The following is a 26,488-nucleotide window of genomic DNA, read 5'->3' as shown; positions in this document are numbered from 1 at the left end:
AAATGCTTTTTCTATATTGAAATGATCATAAGGTTTTTATCCTTTCTCTTGTTGATGTAACATCTCATGTTGATTGATCTGCGAATATTAAACCCTGCTTGCATCCTAGGAATAAATTCCATGTGATTGAGAATGATTTTAATTACTGTTGGATTTGGTTTGCTAATATTTTATTGAGGATTACTGCATCTATGTTCATCAGAGATATTGGCCTGGAGTTCTTTTTGTGGTGTCTTTATCTGGTTTTGGTATCAAGGTAATGCTGGCCTCATAGAATGAATTTGGAAGCTTTCTTTCCTCTTCTATTTTTTGGAATAGTTTGAGAAGAACAGGTATTAACTCTTAAGTGTTTGACAGAATTCACCTGTGAAGCTGTCTGGTCCTGGGCTTTTGTTTGTTGGGAGTTTTTGGATTTCTGATTCAGTATCATTGCTGTTAATCAGTCTGTTCAAACTTTCTATTTCTTCCTGTTTCAGTTTTGATAGGTTATATGTTTTTAGGAATTTATCCGCGTCTTCTAGGTTGTCATATTGTTTGGCATATTATTTTTCATACTATTCTCTTACAATCCTTTGTATTTTTATGGTGTCAGTTATCATTTCTCCTCTTTCACTTCTGATTTTGTTTGAGCTCTCGTTTTTTTTGTTGTTGTTGTTTTTTGTTTTTTTTTTTTTCCTTTTTGGATGAACTTGGCTAGAGGTTTAGCAATTTTGTTGATCTTTTCAAAGAACTAGCTCCTGATTTTCATTGATGTAGTCGTTTCTTTAGTTTCTCTTTTGTTTATTTCTGCTCTAATCTTATTATTTCCTTCCTTCTGCTGGATTTGGGTTTTGTTTGTTCTTCTTTTTCTATCTTCTTTAGGTGTAGGGTTAGGGTGTTTGAGACTTTTCTTGCTACTTTTAGAACTGCTTTTGCTGCATACCAAAGATTTTGGATTATTGTGTTTTCATTTTCATTGTCTACATGTATTTTTAAATTTCTTCTTTGATTTCTTGGTTGACCCAATCATTGTTTAGTAGCATGTTATTTAGCCTCCATGTACTAGTATTCTTTCCAGTTTTTTTTTTTTTTCTTTTCTTGTGGTTGATTTCTGGTTTTATGGCATTATGGTCAGAAAAGATGCATGGTATGATTTCAAACTTTTTGAATTATTGAGACTTGTTTTGTGTCCTAATATGTTATATATCCTGGAGAATGTTTGACATGCACTTGAAAATAATGTGTATTCTGTTTTAGGATGGAATGATCTAAATATATCTGTTAAATCCATCTGGTCCGGTGTCATTCAAAGCCACTGTCTCCTTGTTGATTTCGTTTGGATCTATCCATTAATGTAAGTGGGACGCTAAAGTCCCCCACTATTATTGTATTACTATCAATTACCTCTTTTATGTTTGTTATTAATTGTTTTATGTAGTTAGGTACTCCCATGATGGGTGCAGAAATACTTACAATTGTTATATCTTCTTGTTGGATTGTTCCCTTTATGAATATATACATCCTTCTTTGCCTCTTGTTACAGTTTTTTAAAGTCTATTTTGTCCTGGCTTTCTTTTCACTTCCATTTGCATAAGAAATGGTTTTCCATTCCTTCACTTTCTTTTTTTTTTAATTTAAATTCAATTAGCCAACATATAGTACATCATTAGTTTCAGATGTAGTGTTCAATAATTCATCAGTTGCGTATAACACCCAGTGCTCATCACATCACCATTCCTTTTCAAGCTGCATGTGTCCTTAGGTCTGAAATGAGTCTCTTATAGGCAGCATATAGATGGGTCTTGCTTTTTTATCCATTCTGTCACCCTAGTCTTTTGATTGGAGTATTTGTCCATTTATATTCAAAGTAATTATTGATAGGTAGGTACTTATTGCAATTTTACTTGTTCGTGGTTGATTTTGTAGTTCTTCTCTGTTCCTTTCTTCCCTCACTCTGTTTTCTCATGGTTTGCTGGCTTTCTTTAGTGATATACTTGGATTCCCCTCTATTTTTTACATATCTACTACTGGGTTTTGATTTGCTGTTACCATTAGGTTTGTATATAACATCTTATGCCTACAGCAGTCTATTTTAAGTTGATGGTTGCTTAAGTTTGAACTCATTCTTTACTCCTCTCCCCGCTTCCCTATTTTAGGTATATGGTGTCATACTTTCCCTTCCTTTTCTTTTATAAATCCTTTGACTGATTTTTATAGAAATATTTAATTTTACTGCTTTTGTGCTTCCTACTTTTCTTACTCTAATTTATGGTCTTTTCGTTCCACTCAGAGTCCCCTATAATAATTCATGGAGGGCTGGTTTAGTGGTCATAAATCCCTTTAATTTCTGTTTGTCTGGGAAACTCTTTATCTCTCCTTCTATTCTGAGTGATAGCCTTGCTGGATAGAGTATTCTTGGCTGCAGGTTTTTTTCTTTCAGCACTCTGAATATATTATGCCATTCCCTTCTGGCCTGCAAAATGTCTGCTGAAAAATCAGCTGATAGCCTTATGGGATTTCTCTTGTATGTAAAGGTCATCTTTTCTCTTGCTGCTCTTAAAATCTTCTCTTTATCACTCCTTTTTGCCATTTTAATTACTCTGTGTCTTGGTGTGAACCTCCTTGGGTTGGTTTTGCTGGGGGCTTTCTGCGTCTTCTGGATCTGGATTTCTGTTTCCTTTCCCAGATTTGGGAAGCTTGCAGCTATTATTTCTTCAAATAAATTTTATTCCTCCCTTTCTCTTCTCCTTCTGGGATCCCTGTAATGCAAATGTTATTACTCTTAATGGTGTCACTGAGTTCCCTAAGTCTGTTTTCATTTATTATTACTATTTTTTCTCTCTCCTGTTCAGCTTGATTGCTTTCCATTATTATGTCCTCCAGGTCACAGATCCACACTTCTGCTTTCTCTAGTGTACTATTTATTCCATCTAGTGTATTTTTAATTTCATTTATTGAGTTCTTCATTTCTGATTGGTTCTTTTTTATGTTTTCTATTTCTTCATTAAGGGCCTTATCGAGGTCATCTACTCTTTGTTCAAGTCCATTGTGTATCTTTATGACCATTACTTTAAATTCTCTATCAGGCATGTTCATCATCTCCATTTTGTTTAGTTCTCTTGCTATGATTCTGTCCTATTCTTTCAACTGGGACATGTTCCTGTCTCCTCATGTTGTCTAATTCTCTGTGTTTCTATGTGTTAGGGAAGTCAGCTACGTTTCCTGCTCTTGAAAGTAGTGGCCTTATTGAAAAGAGGTCCTGTGGTGCCCTGTGGCACCATGTGCCCTGTTTACCGGAACCTGGTGTTTCAGAAGTGTCTCCTGTGTGTGTTGTGTGTGTCCTAGTGTTGTTGCTGAGCAGCCTTTGCCTTTAGTCCAGTCATCTGCAATGGCTCTCTCTGCTGATTGTGGACAGGTTTACCCCTGTGTTGTTAATAGGCCAGTCTGGGGCCATCCTGGGCTTGAGTTGAGTCAGACCAGGTTTTTGCCAAAGATGTAGTAGCACCAAACTGTAGGGCACTTTCCCTTGAGAAGCTTTCATAGGTGGGCAGGGCTTGCAGTCAGATGAGATGTCTGCCCCCAGCCCACTGCTGGGGCTGCAGTTGGACTAGTATGTATGGTTATCTTCTTCTCTCCCCAGAGTTAGGAGTCTCTGTGGAGTGGTGCTGGTCCCTGTCAGGGCTGCTTGCACCCTGCCAGAATTGTGGCATTACTCTGGATGGGCTCCTGCCAAGGGTGTATTGGAGGGGGCGTGTCCCCAGGAGCAAGCAGTGGTCGGGTGTATGGTGTGAGCAAGGTTTGTGCGGGTCTGCTGTGGGAGAAGACCTGGAACCCAGGTCTGGCTGGAGAGGATGTGTCTGCAGAATGTAGGGGCGGGGTGCATTGTTAAGCAAGTTAGATGGGAAGTGTTCCTGCTTCACTGATTCTTGTAGGTAACCCTGCGTCTAGGCTAGGGACAGGGGAGGGAAATGGCGCCTGCCCCTCTTTTGTTCTTAGTTTCCCAACTCATATGCTCTAAGATTAGTAAACAAATCTCCTTTCCACGTACCCCAGGTGTTTTCCAAACTGCTGCTTCTAGGGCTGTTGTTATGCTGTGTCTTTAAGGGTGGAGACTCAGTTTCCTCTCACTCTCCTGGCTCTCCCAGAGCCAAACCGGCTGATTTTTAAAATTCTAGGTGTAAGCCTAGAACTAATTGTAAGAACTTGTGGAATTCGACCCCTCTGGTTTTCAAAGCCAAGTGTTTTATCTCTTCCCTGTGGGCTTCCCACTGTGACTGTCTGTTTCTTTCCCCTCTCCATGCCCGCAGTATCCCTTCTCCCTCCTGCAGACGGTCCTGTGAATCCATTGAGCTCCCAACTGCATCTCCATTCTTCCTATCCTCTTCATGTGGCCTCTTCTCTACGTTTAGCTGTGGAGAATCTGTTCTGCCAGTCTTCAGGTCATTTTCTGGGTTATTTACACTGATGTGGGTGTTAGTTTTATCTGAGACAAGGTGAGTCTAGCACCCTCCTACTCTGCCATCTTCCCCAGAAGTAGAATGTTTAACTTTCATGGGAAAAATTAAGCTTAAACATAAAAATCATTTTCCTCACAGTCAACCACATAAGTAATTCATAAATGGTTTAATTTTTGTGTATGTATATACATAAAAACTATTTCTGTTGTTACACATATAAAAAAACCCTAGAAATAAATTTGAGGATTTTTTTAAAAAGCTTTTTGTTTAATTATGTTTGGAAAAACTTTAACAATACTAGATTTATGTAAATGAATACATAAAACTATAAAGCATTTAAAATATTTAGCATTTATCTAAATTATTAAACACTGCCATGTGCAATGCATTCTATTGAAAAAACAAAGACACTCATTAAATTCTGTATGTTATACAATTGTGATTATTTTTAAGAAATGCGTTTTATTGAATGATGGGGAAAGGACATTAAAATCCTCATTAATGTATCTATTTTCCAAATTTTCAATTATTATTTATACTAAGCTTATCTGACAAGAGCCACAACAAATGACTAAAAAATTTTACATAATATTTAATTTACTTTACAAATTAAAGAATTTGCCACTTACTGTACTATCTCTTGAATTATATTGGAAGTATTGAAAAATCTAAACTCACAGCATTCACCTTCAGATGTGAAATAAAGGAGTGGAAAGTAATTTTGAGAATGTTTCTCACAATGATTCTGAACTCATCTGTTGAATCACTGTTTCTCTAAAATAGCTATACTAAATCAAATGGGACTTTTACCAAATAGGTTATTTAAATTCTTACCTCTAATGTCCCAATCAACATGGGTTATGTAACTGGTAGCGCCTTTGCATATTCCTACTCGTTTACTACTCATCACATTGTATATATCTATAAAACTGTCATGGGATGCTACTGCAAGGTATTTCCCAGAACCTATAACAGAAACATATTTGTTTGAGATTTTCTATCTTTAGAAATATTTTTTACATTCTACAACTAGAGTTAATTTTCTTAACATTTTTTTGGAGGAACTCTTAGGTGTTTTGTAAATTATAACAAAACCTGTATCAAGTGATAATCTGTATTTTTTCAAGCATATTATGACTAACAAAATAAAATGTTTTCTTTAGTGTAGTGAGACAGTTCAATGGAAAGAAAAGGCCAAAAATTATATATCATATAATACAGTTTGTGTTTAACTAAAAAAAAGTTTTTTAAAAAGCCCTCTAAATTTAGAAAAAAATGGAAGTAAACCAACATAAGTAAATTTTGCCTTAATGTTAGTACTTCCCACATTACAGTGGGTTTCTTCAGAGATAATACCACAGAAATTGCTAAAGCAAAATTAGTGCAAAATTTCAAAAGTATTAAGAATATAATGAAGACAGTCACCCAATCCTTCTATGTTAGAAATGAGGAAACTGAAACTCAGAACAGTTCCTTGGCTTGAACCTATTTATTTAGTGACAGAATTGGTATTAAGCTGGATATTTTGCCACTGATCTAATTCAGGAATTTTACCTTTTACCATACTGTCTTTTCTCTCAAAAAATTAAAATTCCAAGATAAAATAATGGTTAATAAAAATTACATATTGATATATTTGCCCACGGCCACCCCAAGTTAATAATCAAATATGATTTCAATGATACCTTACCTGGTGAAAATCGAATATCTGAAATAATATCTTTTCTGTGGTGAAAAGACACAAGATCCTCTAGAGTATCTGCATTTGCCATTAAGAAACTTCCATCATTCAGACCTACAGCTAAAGCTTTACCATCAGGAGAAAAACAGCAACATCTCCCACCTAAAAAGAGAGAGAGAGTATATATCAGGCAATTTTCTTCTATTTAAAAAAATTATGTGCTTAAGGAACCTTTAATTTTAAAGAGAATTCCTGTATTTATTATGGCCTCAAATCAATATTCAAAAGCAGTCAAGGGATGCAGGCAACAAAGTTTTCTACTGAAATCAGTGGTATGGAATTCTAAGCAATAATTAATACAAACCATTTCCCTCTTCTGAATGTAACAAAAGTACTAATGTTTAAAAACTTAAAAAATCAAGTTGATGAGAAAGAATGAGAGATTTTAACATAAAAAGCCAATGACATGTGGAAATGTCTTTTAGTGGGAGGTTGCTACCTCTGTAGTTTCTATCCAACAAATCAGAAATGTAAGGAATAAGTCCATTTTTATAAAAATGCTTTCAAATTTGAAAAAATATGAAAATATTTTTGATACATATTTTGATATAATATGAAAATTATTAAACCTAGGAAGATCTATCCATGCATGAAAGATCTAACCATGCATGAAGAAATAATGATGCTAATATTATTAATTTTAAAAAATAAGGGTTAATATATATTGGGAAATAAACAAAAATGGGCTTGTCCTGACAGCAAGGGATATGGCAGACATATTCAAAAGCCCTAAGACTTTTGGTGTCTTGCATAAAATTTGGAGAGGGAGGGATGGGGTACAGCTGTCACAGAATGAAAAGTTACAGAATGAATTGAGAACAAGTCATTTATTTATCTTTTAATTATCAAGAACATAATGAAGAAATCTGGAAGTATTTCTGATATTTAAGAGATGATGGCAACCTGGAGCAGGGTAGCTGGAGTGCAGGTGATGAGAAAGGTTAGGATTTGGATATTCTGAAGATAGAGCTGGCAGGACTCTGACTAAAGGGAGGAGCACAGGAGAAAAAGATAAAATCAAGGATATTTTTTTTTTGAATGGTGATGTCATTTACCAAGATGGAAAAACCTAGAGGAGGTCCAAGTGTTCATTTTTTTTTCAAGTGTTCAGTTTTGTACCCATAAAGTTAAGGATACCTATGAGAAATTCAAGTGAAGACATCAAGAAGGCAGTGTGGTGTAATTACACTTCTCTGGAGCTCAAGGGAGAAGACTAGACTAGAGATATAAATATGGGAGACAGTAGCATACAGACAGTAGTCACAGTCATGAGCTGGATAAAAGCTTGTTATTAATTTATTGCCTCTCAGCTCCAAATTCACCCTTTTCTTTCGGGCTATGTGATACTAGAACTAGGCCCTATAGACATTTTTCCTTTTCCAGCTACTTTGATTTTGTCCAGTAGAGGGTACTGAAGGTCCTTGAAAGGCCAAAGAAGAAGGAAGGGATTTTTCTTTCTCCTGGTGTGCTGGAACCGGGAGAGCAGATTAACAACAGGGCAAGGGTAGGTATGGGGGCTGGGGCTGGGATGAGATTTTTTTTCTGCCACCATAGCAAAAGATTTCCTAGACTAGCCCTCTGGCAAGTTTCTTTTCTATGGCACGCACATCTCTCCAAAGAGATCTGAATCTCAGCCGGGGAAAGAGGAAGGGGTCCTTCCTTAATCAGCACCCACCAATCTACAGGTGGCAGCTTTCTGCAGTTTGCTTCTTTACTCCTTAGAATCCTCTTTACCCCTTTTAGTAATCACCTTTTATTGGTTAACAACACTTATTCAATATTAAATTTTCCCTATTCCAACTTACTAAGGTCGTTTCTGTTTCTTGATTGGTATAGAATTGGTACTGAAGTAGTCACAGGAGACAGATCATTAAAGATGGGATTTTTGGAATTGGTTGAGTCATGCCTTTGGGTTTAAGCACAGTGCTGAGCCCTTGCCAACGGGACATGGGATGTTAGTAATCCAGGGTATATGTATGGGCATAACAATCAAGTTATCTCCTGCAGTTAATTGAAGTAAAATGCCCTCGGAGTCCAAGAGGCTGCTGCCTTTGACCATCACAAAAAGAATGACTGCAAGGACTATGCTGTGCAAAAGATTCCACTGAGTGCATGGAACATTTAACAGAAAGAAGTAACAAACTCAGATCCTTAAACTCTCAGCACGAGTCATGGTCTGACTAGAGACCATGGGCTGATGTTGCTAAAAATTAAACACAAAATTTAATTGTGTAGGTTGCAAATTTACAATGTCAGCTGAATTCCCAGTTTCACCAAGTTTCTTATGTGATGGGGCACTGATTGGGAAGGAAGGAACTTTGAACTGTGGAATGGGAGCATCTGGTTAGATTCAGACAAAACTGAAAATCTTGAACTTCTGTGTTTATTCTGAGTCTCACGGCCAGCGCCAAGTTTGCTCTCCTGTGCCTGGGAAGACTGACCTTCTGGGGTAGATGTCTTGCAGGGGATGTTTAGCCTTCTGAAGAACTATCACAACCACTTCTCTGCTGTCACTAGACCCCTACCTTGGATCAAATCTCAGCATGCTCTAGGGCAGAGGTCGGCAACAAACCTTTTCTTAAAGGACGAGAGAGTAAATATTTTCAGCGTTGCAGGCCATATGGTCTCTGTCACTACTACTCAACTCTGCTACTGTAGTACAAAAGCAGACTTAGACAATACATAAATGAATGGACATGGTTGTGTCCCAATAAAATATTATTTACATAATCAGGAGGTGGGCTGGATTTGCTGACCTCTCATATAGAGGAAGGAATCCAAAAGCTTAGGGAGGTAAGAATGTTGAAGTAGATTTCTCATATGCAACCTGTATACTTGCCCACCAACTACATTGCCCCCCAAAGTCTAGAAAACAGTCCCTTTAAAAGCATTGAGAAATACATTAATCAAGGGCAACATCTACATCTTTGAAAAGCTCTGTGATGTCCTCCTATGTAGATCAGGAAAGGGAGATGTTTCCATTAATATGGGCTCCCTGATTCAACAGGGATCATCTAGGAAAAGCAGAAGCCAAGTAGCAGCACTTAAAAGACAGAGCAGATTCTTTTACCAAAAAGGGGAGCAGGAATGTCCTAATAATCAGAATGTTTTGGCCTGTGGAGATTTCTGTTGGTGACTAATCAATCATGGTGTCTGCAGGAATGAAATAGATGAGTAGGCTACTAGATTAGTGTTTGATCTATATAATAGAAAAAACTCCAGACCTGGTGGCTAAAAAACCTGACTTCAGTTACCATAATGGAAAGTCACAGATTCTCAGCCTGTTTTCAGACCTGAGCCAATTCATATACTCAGAGCCCCTTGATTAAAGGGAAGGCTAAGTCCCATTGAGAAGGACCCTGTAGCAATGCCACAGTATATTAAGTAAATCTTTCTCCAACAATCAGTGGTCACAAATGGTTCAACTGAAGAAAAGGAAATACTCAAATGTTCAGGAATTAGTAAACAGGGGCTCTGAACTAACACTAATTCTGTGGATTCCATCCAATTCCTGAATTGTAACAGATACACTTGGCAATTTGTAGAATCCACTAGATTGGCTCTGTGATCCATGGGATAAGGGTCATTACAACAGGAAGAAATAAGTGCAAACTCCTGGAAATTCCTCTCTCAAGATCATAAATTAGATGCAAAACTCCAAGCCTGAGAATTGCAAAAATTAATGGCATTACCAAAGACTGAAAATATGCACTAGTGAAAACACCTATCACATTTAAACTTGACTGTCTGGTCTATGTGAAATAAGATGGATTTTATTTTAATTTTTTAAAAGATTTATTTTAGAGACAGAGAGAGAGAGAGACCCCCACCACACTCTCACTTTCTTTCTTTCTCAGGGGCAGAGGGAGAGGAAGAGAAGCAGACTCCCTGCTGAGTGTGGAGCCCGATTTGGGGCTCGATCGCAGGACCCTGAGATCATGACCTGAGCTGAAATCAAGAGTTGAATGCTTAACCAACTGAGCTATCCAGGCGCCCCTAAGATGAATTTTAGATACTAACTATGATAATAAATTTAATCAGGTAGCGATGCTAACTGAAGATACTCTTTCAGATCTTTACCAGCACAAACATAGCCCTTAACATTTTGCATGCAGTTATTGCCCTGGTTAAAGCTTTTTTTCTCCACCCCCAATCTGTAAGGACCAGCAGGGTAGTCTGCTTTTACCTGGCTTGTATCTGTGCACACCTTCAAAGCCTTGCCTCAGGGCTATTCAACTCTCCTGTTTTTTGTTTTTTTGCCATAGTATAGTCCACAGAGATCCTGATCATCTTGACATTCCACAAAACATCTCAATGGTCCACTACATTGATGACATTATGCAGAATGGATCTGGGGAGCAGGAAGCAACAAGTACTTTAGATGTCTTAGTAAGACTTAACTGAATCAAGAGAGTGGAAGATAATTACCACAAAAATTAAGGGACCTGCCACTTCAGTGAAGCTTCTGGGGATCCAATGATATGGAATACGTCAAGATATTCCCTTTAAAGTGAAAGGTTGCTACACCTTCCAAAACCTACCACAAACAAAAGGAGTAAAATGTCTGTAATGCCTTTTGGAAGCCTACATATTTGAGTGAGCTGCTTCTACCCCTTTATCAAGTCACTTAAAAGGCTTCCAGGGGACTAGAACAAGAGGAGGCAAGCTAATCTTCCACTTGGGCCTTATAATCTAGCAAATTCAATGATACTCAAAGTGTCTGTGGTAAACAAGGATGCTATATGAAGCCTCTGGAAAGCTAGTAAAGGAGAATTGTACTGCAGATCTCTTAGATTTGGGAGAAAATTCCATACCCTCCTTTACAGATACCTATTTTCCCTTTGAGAAGATGTTTTGGCCTTGCTACTAGGCCTTGGTAGAGAGTAAATGCCTAACTATGGGATATCAGGTGACTATGTGTCCTAAGCAGCAATCTATGATCAAATGGAAATGGTATATAAAAGACCAGTCTTCCACAGATCTGGAAGTCAGAAGTAATTTGCACAAACAAGTGGCTCAGAATCCAACAATAATCCCTGCTACAATACCTCTTCTCTCTCTCAATCTATACCTATGGCCTCACAGGTATTCATTAACAATCAGTTGACTGAGGAAAAAAAAACTTGAGCCAGATTTACAGATGTTCCTATACAGTATATGTTGGTATCCACCTGAAATCACTATAGCTCCACTCAGGGGTGACCCTGAAGGATGGCAGTAAAGGTAAAATTTCACAATGGGTAGCACTTCAAGCAGTACATTTGGTTTTCCACTTTTGTGGTGAAAGATGACCAGATGGACAGATTTACACTGACTCATTAGCATCTGTTAACTATTTGGATGATCAGTTGAGGACTGGATTCTTTCAGGATTAGAAGATTAGAGACAAGGAAATCTGGAAAATGAAACTTTCAGAAAGGGCAAAGGATATGAAGATTTTTGTGTCCTACGGAATGCCAAACAAAAGTGTCCACTACAGAGGAGACTCTCAATGATCAGGAGGACAAAATACTATGCTCTGTGGACCTCAGAGAAGTGTCTTCTTCTAGCCAGCTAGCACTTACTCAGTGGGCCCGTGGAGGCAAGGACAGTGTTTATGTTTGACTTAGAAAACATGGGACTTTCTTTTCCAAGGTTATCTTGCTACCACTACCACTGAGTGTCTAATCTGCTAACAGTAGAGACCAAGTGAACTTCTGCTATAACACCATTCCCCAGGGAGACCAACCAGCCAGCTGGTAGCAAGCTGATTATATTGGACCTCTTCCATTATGGAGGAGGCAAAGATTCATCCTTACTAGAATAGACATGAATTCTGGATTTGCCTTCCCTGACCATTATGATTCTGCTAGCACCACCATCCATGGACACATGGGACGCCTTTTCCACCATCACCAAATTTCATGCTTCTGATCAAGGAACCTATAGCAAAAAATGTCCAGCATTAGACTCACACCCATGGAATTAACTAGTTTTATCACAATTCCCACTACTCAGAAAAAGCTACTAACAGAACAATTAATTAACAGTGGAATGGCTTACTGAAAACTAATTTATGGCATCATCTGGGAAACAATACCGTCAAAGACTCGGATTTTGTCTTACAGGATGCAATATACGCTTTGAATCATAGACCATTACATGGTGCTGTAGACCTCATAGCCTGATTACATGGGTCTGGAAATCAAGAAGTGGAAGTGGGAGTGACTCTTCTCACCATTCAATCTAATAACGAACTTGCACAATTTTGTTTTGCATCTTGGCAACTCTGAGTTCTGCTGATTTAGTCTTATCTCCCAAGAGCAGGGAGAATTCTTTCACCAGGGGACAGAATGCTTCCTCTGAATGAGAAGGTGAGACTGCCACCTGGTCATGTTGGGCTCCTTATGCCAGTGAAACAACAAGCAAAGGGGCTGTTATTCTTCCAGCTGGAGTAATTGATCCCAACTGCAGAGGGGAAACTTGAGTTATTGCTATACACTGAGGGCAAAGGGGACTATATCTGGAACCCAGGGGGACTCATTGGGACGTTTCTTAGTCTTCCATAACCAATGGTAAAACTTAATGGAACAGCAACCAGGGAAAAAAACAGGTAGAGATACTGAGATTTTATATCATTTAGCAATACAGGTTTGGGTTACCCCATGAGCCAAATAACTCCAACCACCTGAGGTTCTGGCTAAGGACAAAGAAAATATTGGGGAGCCTGGGTGGCTCAGTTGTTAAGCATCTGCCTTCGGCTCAGGTCATGGTCCCAGAGTCCTGGGATCAAGCTCCCGCATCGGGCTCCCTGCTCAGTGGGGAGTCTGCCTCTCCCTCTCCCACTCCCCCTGCTTGTGTTCCTGCTCTTGCTATCTCTCTGTCAAATAAATAAAATCTTAAAAAAAAAAAGGACAGGGGTGCCTGAGTGGCTCAGTCATTAAGCGTCTGCCTTTGGCTCAGGTTATGATCCCAGGGTTCTGGGATCGAGCCCTGCACTGGGCTCCCTGCTCCGCGGGAAGCCTGCTTCTCCCTCTCCCACTCCCTCTGCTTGTGTTCCCTCTCTCGCTGTGTCTCTCTCTGTCAAATAAATTAAATCTTAAAAAAAAAAAAAAAAGGACAAAGAAAATATGAAATGGGTAATAGAAAAAGGAAGTCAGAGATATCAACCACAGCCCATAACCAGTTATGGAAACAGGGACTATACATAAACACTTATTATGTGTATACATGAACTATTTACTTCTTTTTTTAAAAATATTTTTTTTTGGAAGATTTTATTTATTCACTTGACAGAGAAACACAGCAAGAGAGGGAACACAAGCAGGGGGAATGGGAGAGGGAGAAGCAGACTTCCCTCGGAGCAGAGAGCCCGATGCGGGGCTCGATCCCAGGACCCTGGGATCATGACCTGAGCTGAAGGCAGACGCTTAACGACTGAGCCACCCAGGTGCCCCTTAAAAAATATTTTACACAAGTTTGTCGGTGGTTAACTTTACAATTTAGTCTTTTTTTTTTTTTTTTAAGATTTTATTTATTTGAGAGAGAGAGACACACAGCGAGAGAGGGAACACAAGCAGGGGGAGTGGGAGACGGAGAAGCAGGCTTCCCGCCAAGCAGGGAGCCTGACACGGGGCTCGATCCCAGGACCCCGGGATCATGACCTGAGCCGAATGCAGACACTTAACCAACTGAGCCACCCAGGCGTCCCTGTATTGTCCTTTTATTGAGTATTACAATCATATCTCAAGGGAAGAGTACACTTTTTTAAGTGTAGACTTTTAAAATTATGCCTGGGAGTAAAGAAAGACATCAGGAAATAGACTTGTGTATGCTCCCTGGGTTCTAGATAGAGGGGAAAAAAATCATACTTGAGGACTCACAAATGTAGGGTGGCTTATACAAATCCTAGATTTCAAGCTATGCTAATTACAGGATTCATGCAATCCTAGTTAAAGAAATCCTTAGTAGTTCTCGATGGTAGCAACTTAGGCACCTGGGAGAAGGACACAAAATCACTCTGGAAGAACACCTTTGATCCAGACCTCGGAGAATCCCTACAGGTAAAGAAAGCCCAATTAAACATAAATTTACAATCCAAATTTTCAAGCACAAAAGAAAATGGCACACCAGGAGGGAGTCAGCAGAAAAATAACCCCTAAACAGCAGAAAGAAAAAACACAGCATAGTCAGATCCCAAAGAATGTCAGATAACTAGATTTTATATTCTTTATCTGATAGGTAAAGATTAAAGACTTAAGAGAGGAAAGCTAAAACATAAACAAGGAATGATATGTTATAAAAAAAATTTAAGGTGAATTCTCAAAATCAAATACCTAATAGGTAGGTTACACAGCAGATGTGAAAGAGAAAGAGCTGCTAATTATTCAGCCATCAAAAAGAATGAAATCTTGCCATCTGCAACAACATGGATGGAGCTAGACAGTATTATGCTAAGTGAAATAAGTCAAAGAAAAATACCATCTGATTTCATTCACATGTGGAATTTAAGAAACAAAACAAATAAGCAAAGGGAAATAGAGAGAGGCAAACCAAGAAACACACTATAGAAGTAAAGTCATGCACAAAATAAAAGTACAGATACGAAAAAAGATATTGTAGGCAAATGGAAACCAAAAGAAATCTGGGCAGCTATACTTTTATCAGACAAAATAGACTTTAAAATAAAGACTGTAATAAGAGACAAGAAGGTCAATACATAATGATAAAGGGGCCAATGCAACAAAAGGATGTAACATTTGTTAGTATTTATGTACCCAACAGAAGAGAACCTAAATACATAAAGCAAATATTAACAGAACTAAAGGGAGAAGTAGACAGCAATACAGTAAGAGTAGGGGTCTTTAATACTCCATTTACATCAATGGATAGATCATCTAGACAGAAAATTAATAAGGAAACACTGACCTTAAATGGCATGTTACACCAGATGGGCTTAACAGATATTTACAGAAGATCCATTCAAAAACAAGAGAATACACATTCTTCTCAAGTACACATGGAACATTTTCCAAGATAGATCAATGTTAGGTCACAAAACAAGTATTAATAAATCTAAGAGGACTAAAATCATATCAAGCATCTATTCCAACCACAACAGTATGAAACCAGAAATTAATTACGTGAAGAAACCTGGAAAATTCACAAATACATGGAGATTAAACAACATGCTACTAAACAACCAATGGGTCAAAGAAGAACTTAAAAGAGAAATAAAAAAAATACTGAGATGGGTATTAAAGAGGGCACTACTGAATGGAGCATAGGGTGTTACACACAAACAATGAATCACGGAACACTACATCAAAAACTAATGATGTAATGTATGGTGATTAACATAACATAATAAAATAAAAAAATACTGAGACAAACAAAAATGAAAATGTAACTTACCAAAATTTATGAGATAGAGCAAAACAGTTCGAAGAGGAAATTTCATAGTGATAAATGCCTACCTTAAGAAACAAAAAAAATCTGAACTAAATAATCTAACTTTACACCTCAAGGAACTAGGAAGAAAAAAAAAAGAACTGAAGACCAAAGTTAGTAGAATAAAGGAAATAAAGATTAGAACAGAAATAAATGAAATAGAGACTAAAAAGACAATAGAAAAATCAATGAAACTAAGAGCTGGTTCTTTGAGAAGACAAATAAAATTGACAAATCTTTAGCTAGACTCACCAAGAAAAAAGAGAGGACTCAAAATCAGAAGTGAAAGAGGAGGTGTTACAACCAATACCACAGAATAAAAGGATCGTAAGAGACTACTATGAACAAGTATTTGCCAACAATTGGACAACCCAGAAGAAATGGATAAATTCCTAAAAACATACAACCTGCCAAGACTAAATCATGATGAAATAGAAAATCTGAACAGACTGGTTACTAGCAAGGAGATTGAGTCAGTAATCAAAAATCTCCCAATGAATAAAAGTTCAGGAGCAGATGGTTTCACCAGTGAATTCTACCAAGTACCTAAAGAAGAATTAATACCAATCCTGCTCAAACTCTTCCGAAAAACAGAAGAGGGAGGAACTTTTCCAAACATATTTTACAAGGCCAACATTACCTTAATACCAAAATCAGAAAAGATGCCAGAAAAAAAGAAAATCACAGGTCAATATCTTTGATGAACATAGATGCAAAAATCCTCAACAAAGTATTAGCAAACCTAAATTCAATAATACATTAAAAGGATCATACAGCATGATCAAGTGGGATTTATTCCAGGGATACAAGGATGGTTCAACATATACACATTAGTCAATGTGATACACTACCATTAGCAAAATGAAGGATAGGGGTCCCTGGGTGGCTCAGTCAGTTAACCATCCAATTCTTGATTTCAGCTCAGGTCATGATCTCCAGGTTGTGAGATCAAGCCCCAAGCCAGGCTCCATGCCAAGCATGGAGCCTGTTTAAGATTCTCTCTCCCTCTGTCTCCCTCTCCTTCTGCCCCGGCCCCCTCACTCTCTCTTTCAAAAAAAAGAAAGGATAAAATGCATGATCTCATTAGATGCAGAAAGGCATTTGACAAAATTAAACATCTGTTCTTAATAAAAACTCTCAACAAAGTGGGTATAGAAGAAGGCTACCTCAACATAATAAAGGCCACATATGACAAGCCCCCAGCTAACATCATACTCAATGGTGAAAGGCTGAAATGTTTTCCTCTAAGATCAGGAACAAGACAAGGATGTCTAGTCTTGCCACTTTTATTCAACATAGTGTTAGAAGTCCTAGCCAGAGCAATCGGGGGTGGGGTGGGGGAGGGGAGAAGAAAAAGAAAAGGCATCCAAATTACAAAGAAAGTAAAACTGTCACTATTTGCAGATGACACATCATATATAGAAAACCTTATAACTCCATCAAAAACTGTCAGAATAAAATTCAGTAAAGTTGCAGACTACAAAATCAATACACAAAAATCTGTTGCATTTCTTCATAATAACAAACTCTGAGAAAGAGAAATTAAGAAAATAATCCCATTTATAATTGTATTAAAAAAAAAACCCACCTAGGAATAAATTTAACCAGGGAGGTGAAAGACCTATATATTGAAACCTATTAAGACATTAATGAAATTAAAGACAAAATAAATGAAAAGATATTCTGTGCTCACTGATTGGAAGAATACTGTAAAATGTCCATATCACCCAAAGCAAAATATAGATTCAGTGCAATCCCTATCAAAATTCCAATGGTACTGAGGTGTCCAGCTGGCTCAGTTGGTAGAGCATGTGACTCTTAATCTCAGGGTAGCAAGTTCAAGTGCCATGCTGGGCATAGAGTCTACTTAAAAAATTCCAATGGTATTTTTCACAGAAATAGAACACTCCTAAAATTTGTATGGAACCACAAAAGACCCTGAGTAGCCAAAGCAATTTTTGAGAAAGAACAAAGCTGGAGGCATCACAAGCTCTGATTTCAAACTATATTATAAAGCTACAGTAACTAAAACAGTATGGTATTGGCATAGAAACAGACACATAGATCAATGGAAATGAATACAAAGCCCAGAAATAAACCCATACATATATGGTCAAATAATTTAAGACAAAGAAGCCAAGATTATACAATGGAGAAAGGATGGTTTCTTCAATAAATGGTGTTAGGAAAACTGGCAGGCACATGCAAAAGAATGAAACTGGACCACTATCTTACACCATTCACAAAAATTAACCTGAAAGAAATGTAAGACCTGAAACCATAAGACTCCTAGAAGAAAACACAGGCAGTAATATGCTTCTTGACATAGGTCTTGCTGATTTTTAAAAACCTAACACCAAAATCAAACACAACAAAAGCAAAAATCAACAAGTGGGACTACAACAAGCTAAAAAGTTTCTGCACAGCAAAGGAAATCAATGAAAAGGGAATCTACCCAATGGGAGAAAATAGCTGCAGATCATATATCTGAGTGGCGGCTATCATTCAAAATATATAAGGAACTCCTACAACTCAATAGTGAAAAAACAAACAATCCAATTAAAAAATGGGCAGAAGATCTGAATAGATACTTGTCCAAAGAAGACATACAGATGGCCAACAGGTACATGAAAAGATGCTCAACATCATTAATCATCTGGGAAACGCAAATCAAAACCACAGTAAGACAGACCTCATACCTATTAGAATGGTTATTATCAAAAAGATAAAAAATAACAAACGTTGGCAAGAATGTGGGGAAAAGAGAACCCTCATGCACTGCTGTGGGAATGTAAACCGGTTCAGCCAGTACAAAAAACAGTACAAAAATCAAAAACAGAACTACCATATAATCCAGTAATTCCACTCCTGGGTATTTATCTGAAAAAAATGAAAACAATAATTTGAAGGATATATTCATTCCCATGTTCACTGCTGCATTATTTTCAATAGCAAGGATATGTAATAACCTAACTGGCCATTGATGGATGAAAAGATAAAAAAATTATGGTATACAATGGAATTTAATTCAGCCATAAAAACAAATGAAATCCTGCCATTTCTGACAACATGGATGGACCTCAAGGGTATCAGCTACGTGAAGTAAGAGACAGACAAATACTATATGACCTCTTTTATATGTGGAATCTAAAACCCAAGCTCACAGATACAAAGAATAGACTGATGGTTACTAGAGTTGAGGAAGGGGTAGGGAGAAAAAAAATGGGGTTTGATTATAATTAAAAGCTAAAGTCAGGGAGTACAAGTTTCTAACAGAAACTTCTAATACATCATTACATAGAAAAGTGTGAAAGGTTAGCAATATTTAGAAAATACTGGCTTGGGCGCCTGGGTGGCTCAGAGGGTTAAGCGTCTGCCTTCGGCTCAGGTCATGATCCCAGGTCCTGGGATCGAGTTCCGCATTGCGCTCCCTGCTCCTTGGGAGCCTGCTTCTCCCTCTGCCCTCCCCCCTCATTCTCTCTTTCATGAATAAATAAATAAAATCTTAAAAAAAAAAACATTTTGTGACTATGTATGGCAATGGATGTTAACTAGATTTATTGTAGTGATCATTTCACAATATATACAAATATTGGATCATTATGCTGTACACCTGAAACTAATATGCTGTATGTCAATTATACCTCAATTTCTGAGGGGTATTAAAAGCAAGTATGTTCCAAATTTGACTGGTAAGGACCTCCTATGGCCTTGTGAAGAAAAGAGTATTTGATACTGTGATTTCCTATGTAGACAAAGGTGTGACTGTGGTTTTGTGATCTTACTGTATGTAAACCTTCACGTGGAAAATTCAATACAGAACCACTGCGATAATATTTGGTAATTTTCTCTAGTTCTCAGGGAGAAAAAACCACCAAAGAATGAAAATGCTGGACATTCATAACTGAGAGAGAGAGAGAGAGAGAGACAGGGCAGTGATTGGGGTTCAATTATTCTAGAGATTGTGATTATTTTTAGATTTTTAGTTAAGTACAAATATTAAATACAGTAACACTAGAAGAAGAGAATAGACTCTAACTTTTAAGTCAATTGATGGAAATAAAAATAAAGTAACTAAATTACAAATTCATGTTACCTAAGTTCAACTTGGCCTTTATTATGGCCTGACAATCCTTTCCATCATCTGCTGATTCTCATTTCTTATAGTCACAATTTTCAACCTTTTCAACAAGAGCTCCTCCTTCAATGCCTCCATGCTATAACATTCCCTACCAGCTCATTAAGAAATGTGAAGTTATCTGTACATCCTCATTTGCCCTAGGTTAATAATATCTGCCTTGCTCCAAAAATGGAACCCCTTAATCTCTCTATACTGATAGGCTAGCTTCATTTGACTCCTACAAATGTGCTCAGTTCTGTTTCACCCTAAAATGTCCTCCCTTCAATTCTGCTATCCCTTTTTAAATTAAGCCTTCTTTCTTAGTTTCTGAATATGAATTACACATATTTCATAATCACAAAGGGTGGAAAATTTAGCTTCTGTTTTCTTCTTGTATTATTGTATTTTGTTCTTTCCAACATAACATTGCAAACTAGCTCAGGATAGGTATGATCAGAGGAGGTCCCATAGCAAAGAATGGGTATAATTAATTTTCTTTAAAAAGCATCATGAGCAAGTGCACATGGAATGAATATTTCAAGTCTTTTTTATATACCTACTATTGCTTTCTTACATTTGTGAGGGTTAGAAAACTATGACAACTTAATCTATGTTCAAGCCTGAGAGCCTCTTACCCTTTTTCAGTTTCCGGACAGCCAACATACAATGACTAGGAGAGAGATCCCATATTCTTAAGGTTTTATCATCACTTACAGTAGCACAGATGGGCAGGTAAGGATGTGTAGCCAAACCCCACACCTCTCCTTCCATGTGTCCCTACAAAGAAAACACAGTTAAGATCAATTTAACCTAAATATGTGTGTATGTAGAAGAAAACTACAGACAACAACTGACAATATATAATGATAGGATAATGAATAATAGAGTAATCTAATAATAAACTTTTCTCTTTATCTTTGGAATATACCTTAAAATAATTTTGTATCAACTTTATCTTCACAATTACAATATAATCAAGTTACCATCAAAATTAATTTAAAATCCTAAAATTTCACTGAGTGGAGAGAATAGGAATTGGCTGCCTTGGAATGTTAAAAATTACCATACAGGAGGAACTTCCTTTATGAGAGAGTAAGGAGCGCTGCAGACCAGCTCCCCAGTGAAACTGATGAAATTAATAAAAAAAAATTAAGGTTTCTGGAAATGGTTCTAAGGAGTTATGACAAAAGAAACATTTATTCAAAAAATCTGCTAAAATCTGGTAAGAACGATGGGAGTTTTGCAGTATTTGAACTGAGACCCACTCCTTTCCTCCCTCTTTCCAACTCACGGACTTGAAAAGTCCACACCAGTCTGATGTAACCAAGAACACAGGGTGTGGGCACTCTCTCTCCCTCCCCCCTAATATAATGGACTGTCTTCCCAGAAGGGGCAGGTGACTGGCATTTCTCATCCTGCCCCCAGCTACTTGCTAGAGGCTAAATCCTTGATGAGTGCTGCACACAGGTAGGAATTCCCTTCTGCCCACTCCTAATTCTGAGAGGGAGGCTTTACATTGGGGGTCATGCCACTAAGAATACTGGGGCTTCAATATCAATTCAAGAAGACCTAAGGCTACTGCTCCCTACTACCCCCACCTTAAACTGAGCACTCAGCTTCTAAAGCAACGGACACTCAGAAAGGAGCACTCCATTGTCCTCACCCTCAACTCCAGAGCCTTGGATCAGAGATTGTGCCTTGAGGAAGAAGCAAGCAGTAAAACAGCTCCTAATCTCTTCTCAAAGGAAATGACTTCATTTATTACACAGTGTAGAAAAGTTCAAGCCTAAAGATGCTCTTGAAAACAATGAAGGTTATGATGAAAGGTAATTGGAGGTAACTGGTACTTATTAGCTATATAAGCTAAACTGAAGGCCAGTGAGTTTGTCCAACAGAACCAGGGCAATCTCAGAGATACCTGGGAGGAGACTGCTTCAAGTCAGAATAAATCTCAAACACTAATCTAGGGAATGCTGTCCCTTTTAGGGAGCCTGAATTTGATTAGTTTAATCTGTGGAGCAATTTATGCTCTGGGGTAAATGTTGAAAACAGTAGAGCAATCAGCCAGCAACTTAATGGACTTAGTGACTGGGTATGGACAGGGAAAAAGACTATCAAAGAGGAGAGACCACTTCCCAAATCATTTTACGGAGCCAAGATGAGCCTGATACCAAAACCAGACAGACATCACAAGGAAACTATAGACCAATTATCCCTTAAATACAGTCTGTGGATGCTAAAATCCTCAAAAAGAGCAAACTGATTCCAACACATACAAAAACAATTATACACCACAACCAACTAGGGATGCAAGGTTGGTTTAAAAGGTGAAAAACAATTAATGTAATACACCTTATCAATAGAATAAAATAAAAACCACACTATCATCTCTCAATAGACAAAGAAAAAGCATGTGACAACGAACATAATCTTTCATGATAAAAACTTGCATCACACTAGGAACAGAAGAGTAATTCTTCAATCTGAAGAATCTGAAAAAAAGTAATTCTTCAATCTGAAAAATCCAGTTAGCATTAAATTTAATGGTAAGGAGTTGTGAGTTCAAGCCCACGTTGGGTGTAGAGATTACTTAAACATAATGGTAAAATATTGGATGCTTCCTCCCTAAAATTAGAAACGAGACAAGGATGCTCTCACTACTTCTATTCTACACTGTACTGAAGATTCCAGCCAGGATAATTAGGCAAGAAAAAGAAATAACAGCCATCCTGACTGGAAAGGGAATATAGTAAAACTGTATTTGCAGCTCATGATCTTATATAGAAAAAATCTGAAAAATCCACTAAAAAACTATTAGAATAAATGAGGTCTGTTATTAAAAAAGTAACTGTGAGATCTGTATACTGAAAACCATAAAACTATTGAAAAAAGTTAAAGATCTAAAAAAAAATGGAGAGATCTCATGTTCATGGATATAATTTAATATTGTTAAGAGATGCTACTCCCCAAACTGATCCATAAAATACTGCTACAAAGAATGCTGTACATGGGTTTTTTTTATACATCTGAATGTACTTCTGTTGTGTATATACATCTACACACTTTTTAAATTCCAGTGTAGATAATCATATGGTGTTAGTTTCAGGTGAGTCAACAGTTCTATATATTACTCAGTGCTTACCAAGATAAGTGTACTCTCAATCCCCTTCATCTATACCACCCATCCCCCAACCACCTCCCCTCTGGTAACCATCAGTTTGTTCTCTGTAGTTAAGGGTCTGTTTTTTGGTCTCTATTTTTTTCCCTTTGTTCATTTGTTTTGTTTCTTAAATTCCACACGTGAGTGAAATCAGACGGTATTTGTATTTCTCTGATGGTTTATTTTGCTTAGCATTATACTCTTGAGCTCTATCCACGTTGTCATCTTGCAAATGGCAAGATTTCATTCTTTTTCTATGGCCGAATAATATTCCATTGTGTGTGTGCGTATATATATACATATATATACATATATACGCACACACATCTATTTTATACATTCATCTACTAACGGACACTTTGGTTGCTTCCATAATTTGGATACTGTAAATAATGCTGCAATAAACACAGAGTGCATGTACCCCTTCAAATTAGTGTTTTTGCATTCTTTAGGTAAATATCCTGTAGTATGATTACTGAATCACAGGGTAGTTCTAGTTTTAATTTTTTGAGGAACCCCCATGCTGTTTTCTAGAGTGGCTGCCCCAGTTTGCATTCCTACCAACAATGCACAAGTGTTCCTTTTTTTCCACATCCTTGCCAATGCTTGTTGTTTCTTGAATTTTTGATTTTAGCCATTATGACAGGTGGGAGGTGATATCTATCTCATTGTGGTTTTGATTTGCATTTCCCTGTATATCTCCACACTTTTAATTATTATATATATATATATATATATATATATATATTTTTTTTTATTCATGAGAGACAGAGAGAGAGAGAGAGAGAGGCAGAGGGAGAAGCAGGCTCCCAAGGAGCAGAGAGCCCAATGCGGGACTCGATCTCAGGACCCTGGGATCATGACCTGAGCCGAAGGCAGACGCTTACTGAGCCACCCAGGCGCCCAATTATTATAGTTTTATATTATCTTATTTCTAGCATGGAGTTTCTAAAAAATTTTTGGACTATTTTTGGGTATTTTTTTCTTCTAGATTTTTGAAAACTCTTCCCAGAATTTCTGAAAAATCTCATTTGGATTTGGTTTATGATCATATTGAATTCATAAGTTATTTAGCTCTTTTAGGTCTTTAGTAAACTTTATAGTTTTCTTAACACTGATCTTGCATATTTTTTCCTGGTTCTTGTATAGTTTTCTTTGGGAGTACCATTTTTGTATCATATTTTCTAACTGGTTATTGCTGATTTGAAGAAATGCTATTGATTTTTACATGCTGATTTTGAATTTCACTTTACAGGACTTCATAATTAGTTCTAATAATGTTTCAGTTTATTCTCTTGAAGACCCAAGGTGTAGGGTTATAATATCTGCAAATAGTGACAGTCTTATCCATTTGTTTCCAACACTTACACTTTATAATGTTTTTCTAGATTGGCTAAGACCTCTCACACAATGTTGGACAAAAATGGTGAGACATGGTATCCTTGTCTTGTTTCTGATGTTTAGGAGACAGACAGTAGATATTTAAAATCTTACACACTATAATATAAAAAATAATAGGATGTCATTTATCACTTCAAACCTTTTCTTACAATTATAAAATTGTCTTTTTGAAAAGTTCTGTCCGTGGATTCATCTGTAAAAGTGTACTTGTGCTAGTATTTTCTAAGAGATCATAAACATGTTAAACACCATGACTCCATCATCTTTTTACTTAAAAGGAATATTATGTGACTGAAGTTAAAGAGTAAGACACCAACGTTTGACAGTAAATTCAATATAAAACATTTTGTTATTTGCTTACAAATTCTCCTTGGCACATCAGGATTTTATAGTAACATTAAAGCATGTGCAGTGTTCTCCTCTATGTGTGCTCTGTGGTGTTTTAACAGAAGTGAGGTGAGGGGGAAGTGGGGTTGGAGAAAAAATAAGTCTGTAATAAGAAAGAACGTAATTCTTTTTCAGAATAAAAGGTAAACTCAAAATTGGTGTTACTATATAGAGTTGCAGGGGGACACTTTCAATAGGGTAGATCCTACCTCATTTGCTGAGTTTTATAGTATTGATTTGTCTCCCTACTTTCAGAAAAACAATACATATAGGAAATGTAACAGCACTGCTGATAAAAATGTTAAGGATCAGCTGATCCTGCTCTTTCATTTTATATTTTTACCATACAAGTGTTTATATTGCTAGATTTTTATTAATATTTTCAGTGATGTTTTCAGCAATAAAATTTTTAGCACACATTCATTTATTTAAGTTAGAAACTTAATGAAAATAAAGAGTTTCAAAGAAAAACAACTGCCTGAGGTTCAACAAATATACTTCAAAGAAATAAAAATAAATATGAAATAAATTGACTTGGTTAAATTAATTACAACTGTTTTTTCTTTTCATTGGTTTCTTGTTTTACTATAAGAAATTACTTAAAATATTGGCAGTTATTCCACATGATAACATGCATATTTATTTACTGGTATCTATTCATTCAGCTGTAATTAAATTAAAATGTTTTGGTATATGTTATCAAATATTTCCCTAATTAATTTAGCATTATTTTTCACTACTGTTAACTTTTGGCTCTTCGGTATTGAATCAATGGCATACAAAGAGAAAAAAGGTATATTAACTTTTCAAATTACCTGGACCAGAAGTGTTATTGGGCCACTTTTATCCACTTCTAGTATTTCACCATTCTTTGTGCCAACTAAAATATGACCATGTCCTAATGATATGGCACGTATAGATGGGTTATCTTCCAAGAGAAGACCTGAAATGTTAAATGGAGATGTTCTTCTAGATTTAAAGTTACTAGAATACAAAGATGTACATATTGCCAACGATGCTATTTGGACAGTGAAAATCACATTACAAGGTTGCTTTTCCCTGTTTTTTAAGTATTCTAATAAATGCACTGAATTTACTAATCTCAAAACAATCACTAATCTCAAAACATACTATAATTCTCTATTATCCCAGATCTTTTACTACTTACTATTCTGATGACTGTTTCTTTTCCTCTTATATTTGCCCCTCCTCCTTCACCTCCTTACCTTCTTAGAGCACCTACAATATTCTGGTAATTTTAATTCAATTCAACTTAAGATTGATTCATTTATGTCTACTGTATCCTAGGAAGGCTTCCGAGATGTCTGGTAAACGTAACAGAGACAGCTCCTGCCCTTACAGACCATACAATGAAGAAAACAGACCCTCTGTGAGGAGTGTATTGAAACAGGGACAATTGTAAGGGAATTTTCCCTTTTTTGAGGGGGTGGAGGGGAGATGGAAGTGTTAGAAATCACCCTATTGAGATCTGAAAAATGAGTGTGCGGTCAGGTAACTGGAGGAGGCAGGAGGGAGGAGAAAGGGCAAATTCTAGGCAAAGTAATAGCATACAGAAAGGCCTGCAGGTCAGAGACAGTGTGATGTAGTACCTTAATACACTGAAAGAAAGGGTAAAAGGGCAGGCATGCAGGGATAGACAGGCAAGGTCAACAAAACAAATGTGAAACAAAAGGCCAAGCTTAAAAACAAATTCTTGACTGGTACAGTAAGTGTGATGCTCATGTGGCAATTTTCTTTGAAACATTAAAAATGATCAAAATTACCATGAATAATGTTGTACTTGGTTAATATTT

At 37.0% G+C, this 26,488-nt stretch overlaps 1 protein-coding gene across 3 annotated transcripts in view; it reads right to left on the bottom strand.

Annotated features, from left to right (window-relative positions):
- The window catches only part of EML5 (EMAP like 5), a 162,384-nt gene that overhangs the window by 38,531 nt on the left and 97,365 nt on the right, over window positions 1-26,488 (bottom strand). For all 3 annotated transcript variants that reach the window (XM_021679813.1, XM_044918168.1, XM_044918167.1), the window contains exons 20-23: window positions 25,490-25,617; window positions 20,362-20,503; window positions 6,127-6,279; window positions 5,271-5,402 (exon numbers count right to left, since the gene is read on the bottom strand). In XM_021679813.1, coding sequence (XP_021535488.1) covers window positions 5,271-5,402; window positions 6,127-6,279; window positions 20,362-20,503; window positions 25,490-25,617 — 555 coding nt within the window. The remainder of the gene's footprint in view (window positions 1-5,270; window positions 5,403-6,126; window positions 6,280-20,361; window positions 20,504-25,489; window positions 25,618-26,488) is intronic.

Source organism: Neomonachus schauinslandi, chromosome 9 (genome assembly GCF_002201575.2).
Source record: "Neomonachus schauinslandi chromosome 9, ASM220157v2, whole genome shotgun sequence".
In the NCBI taxonomy this organism is placed as follows: Eukaryota; Metazoa; Chordata; class Mammalia; order Carnivora; family Phocidae; genus Neomonachus; species Neomonachus schauinslandi.
Note: the sequence above shows the minus strand (reverse complement) of the source record. Positions and strands in the feature narration are given on the sequence as shown.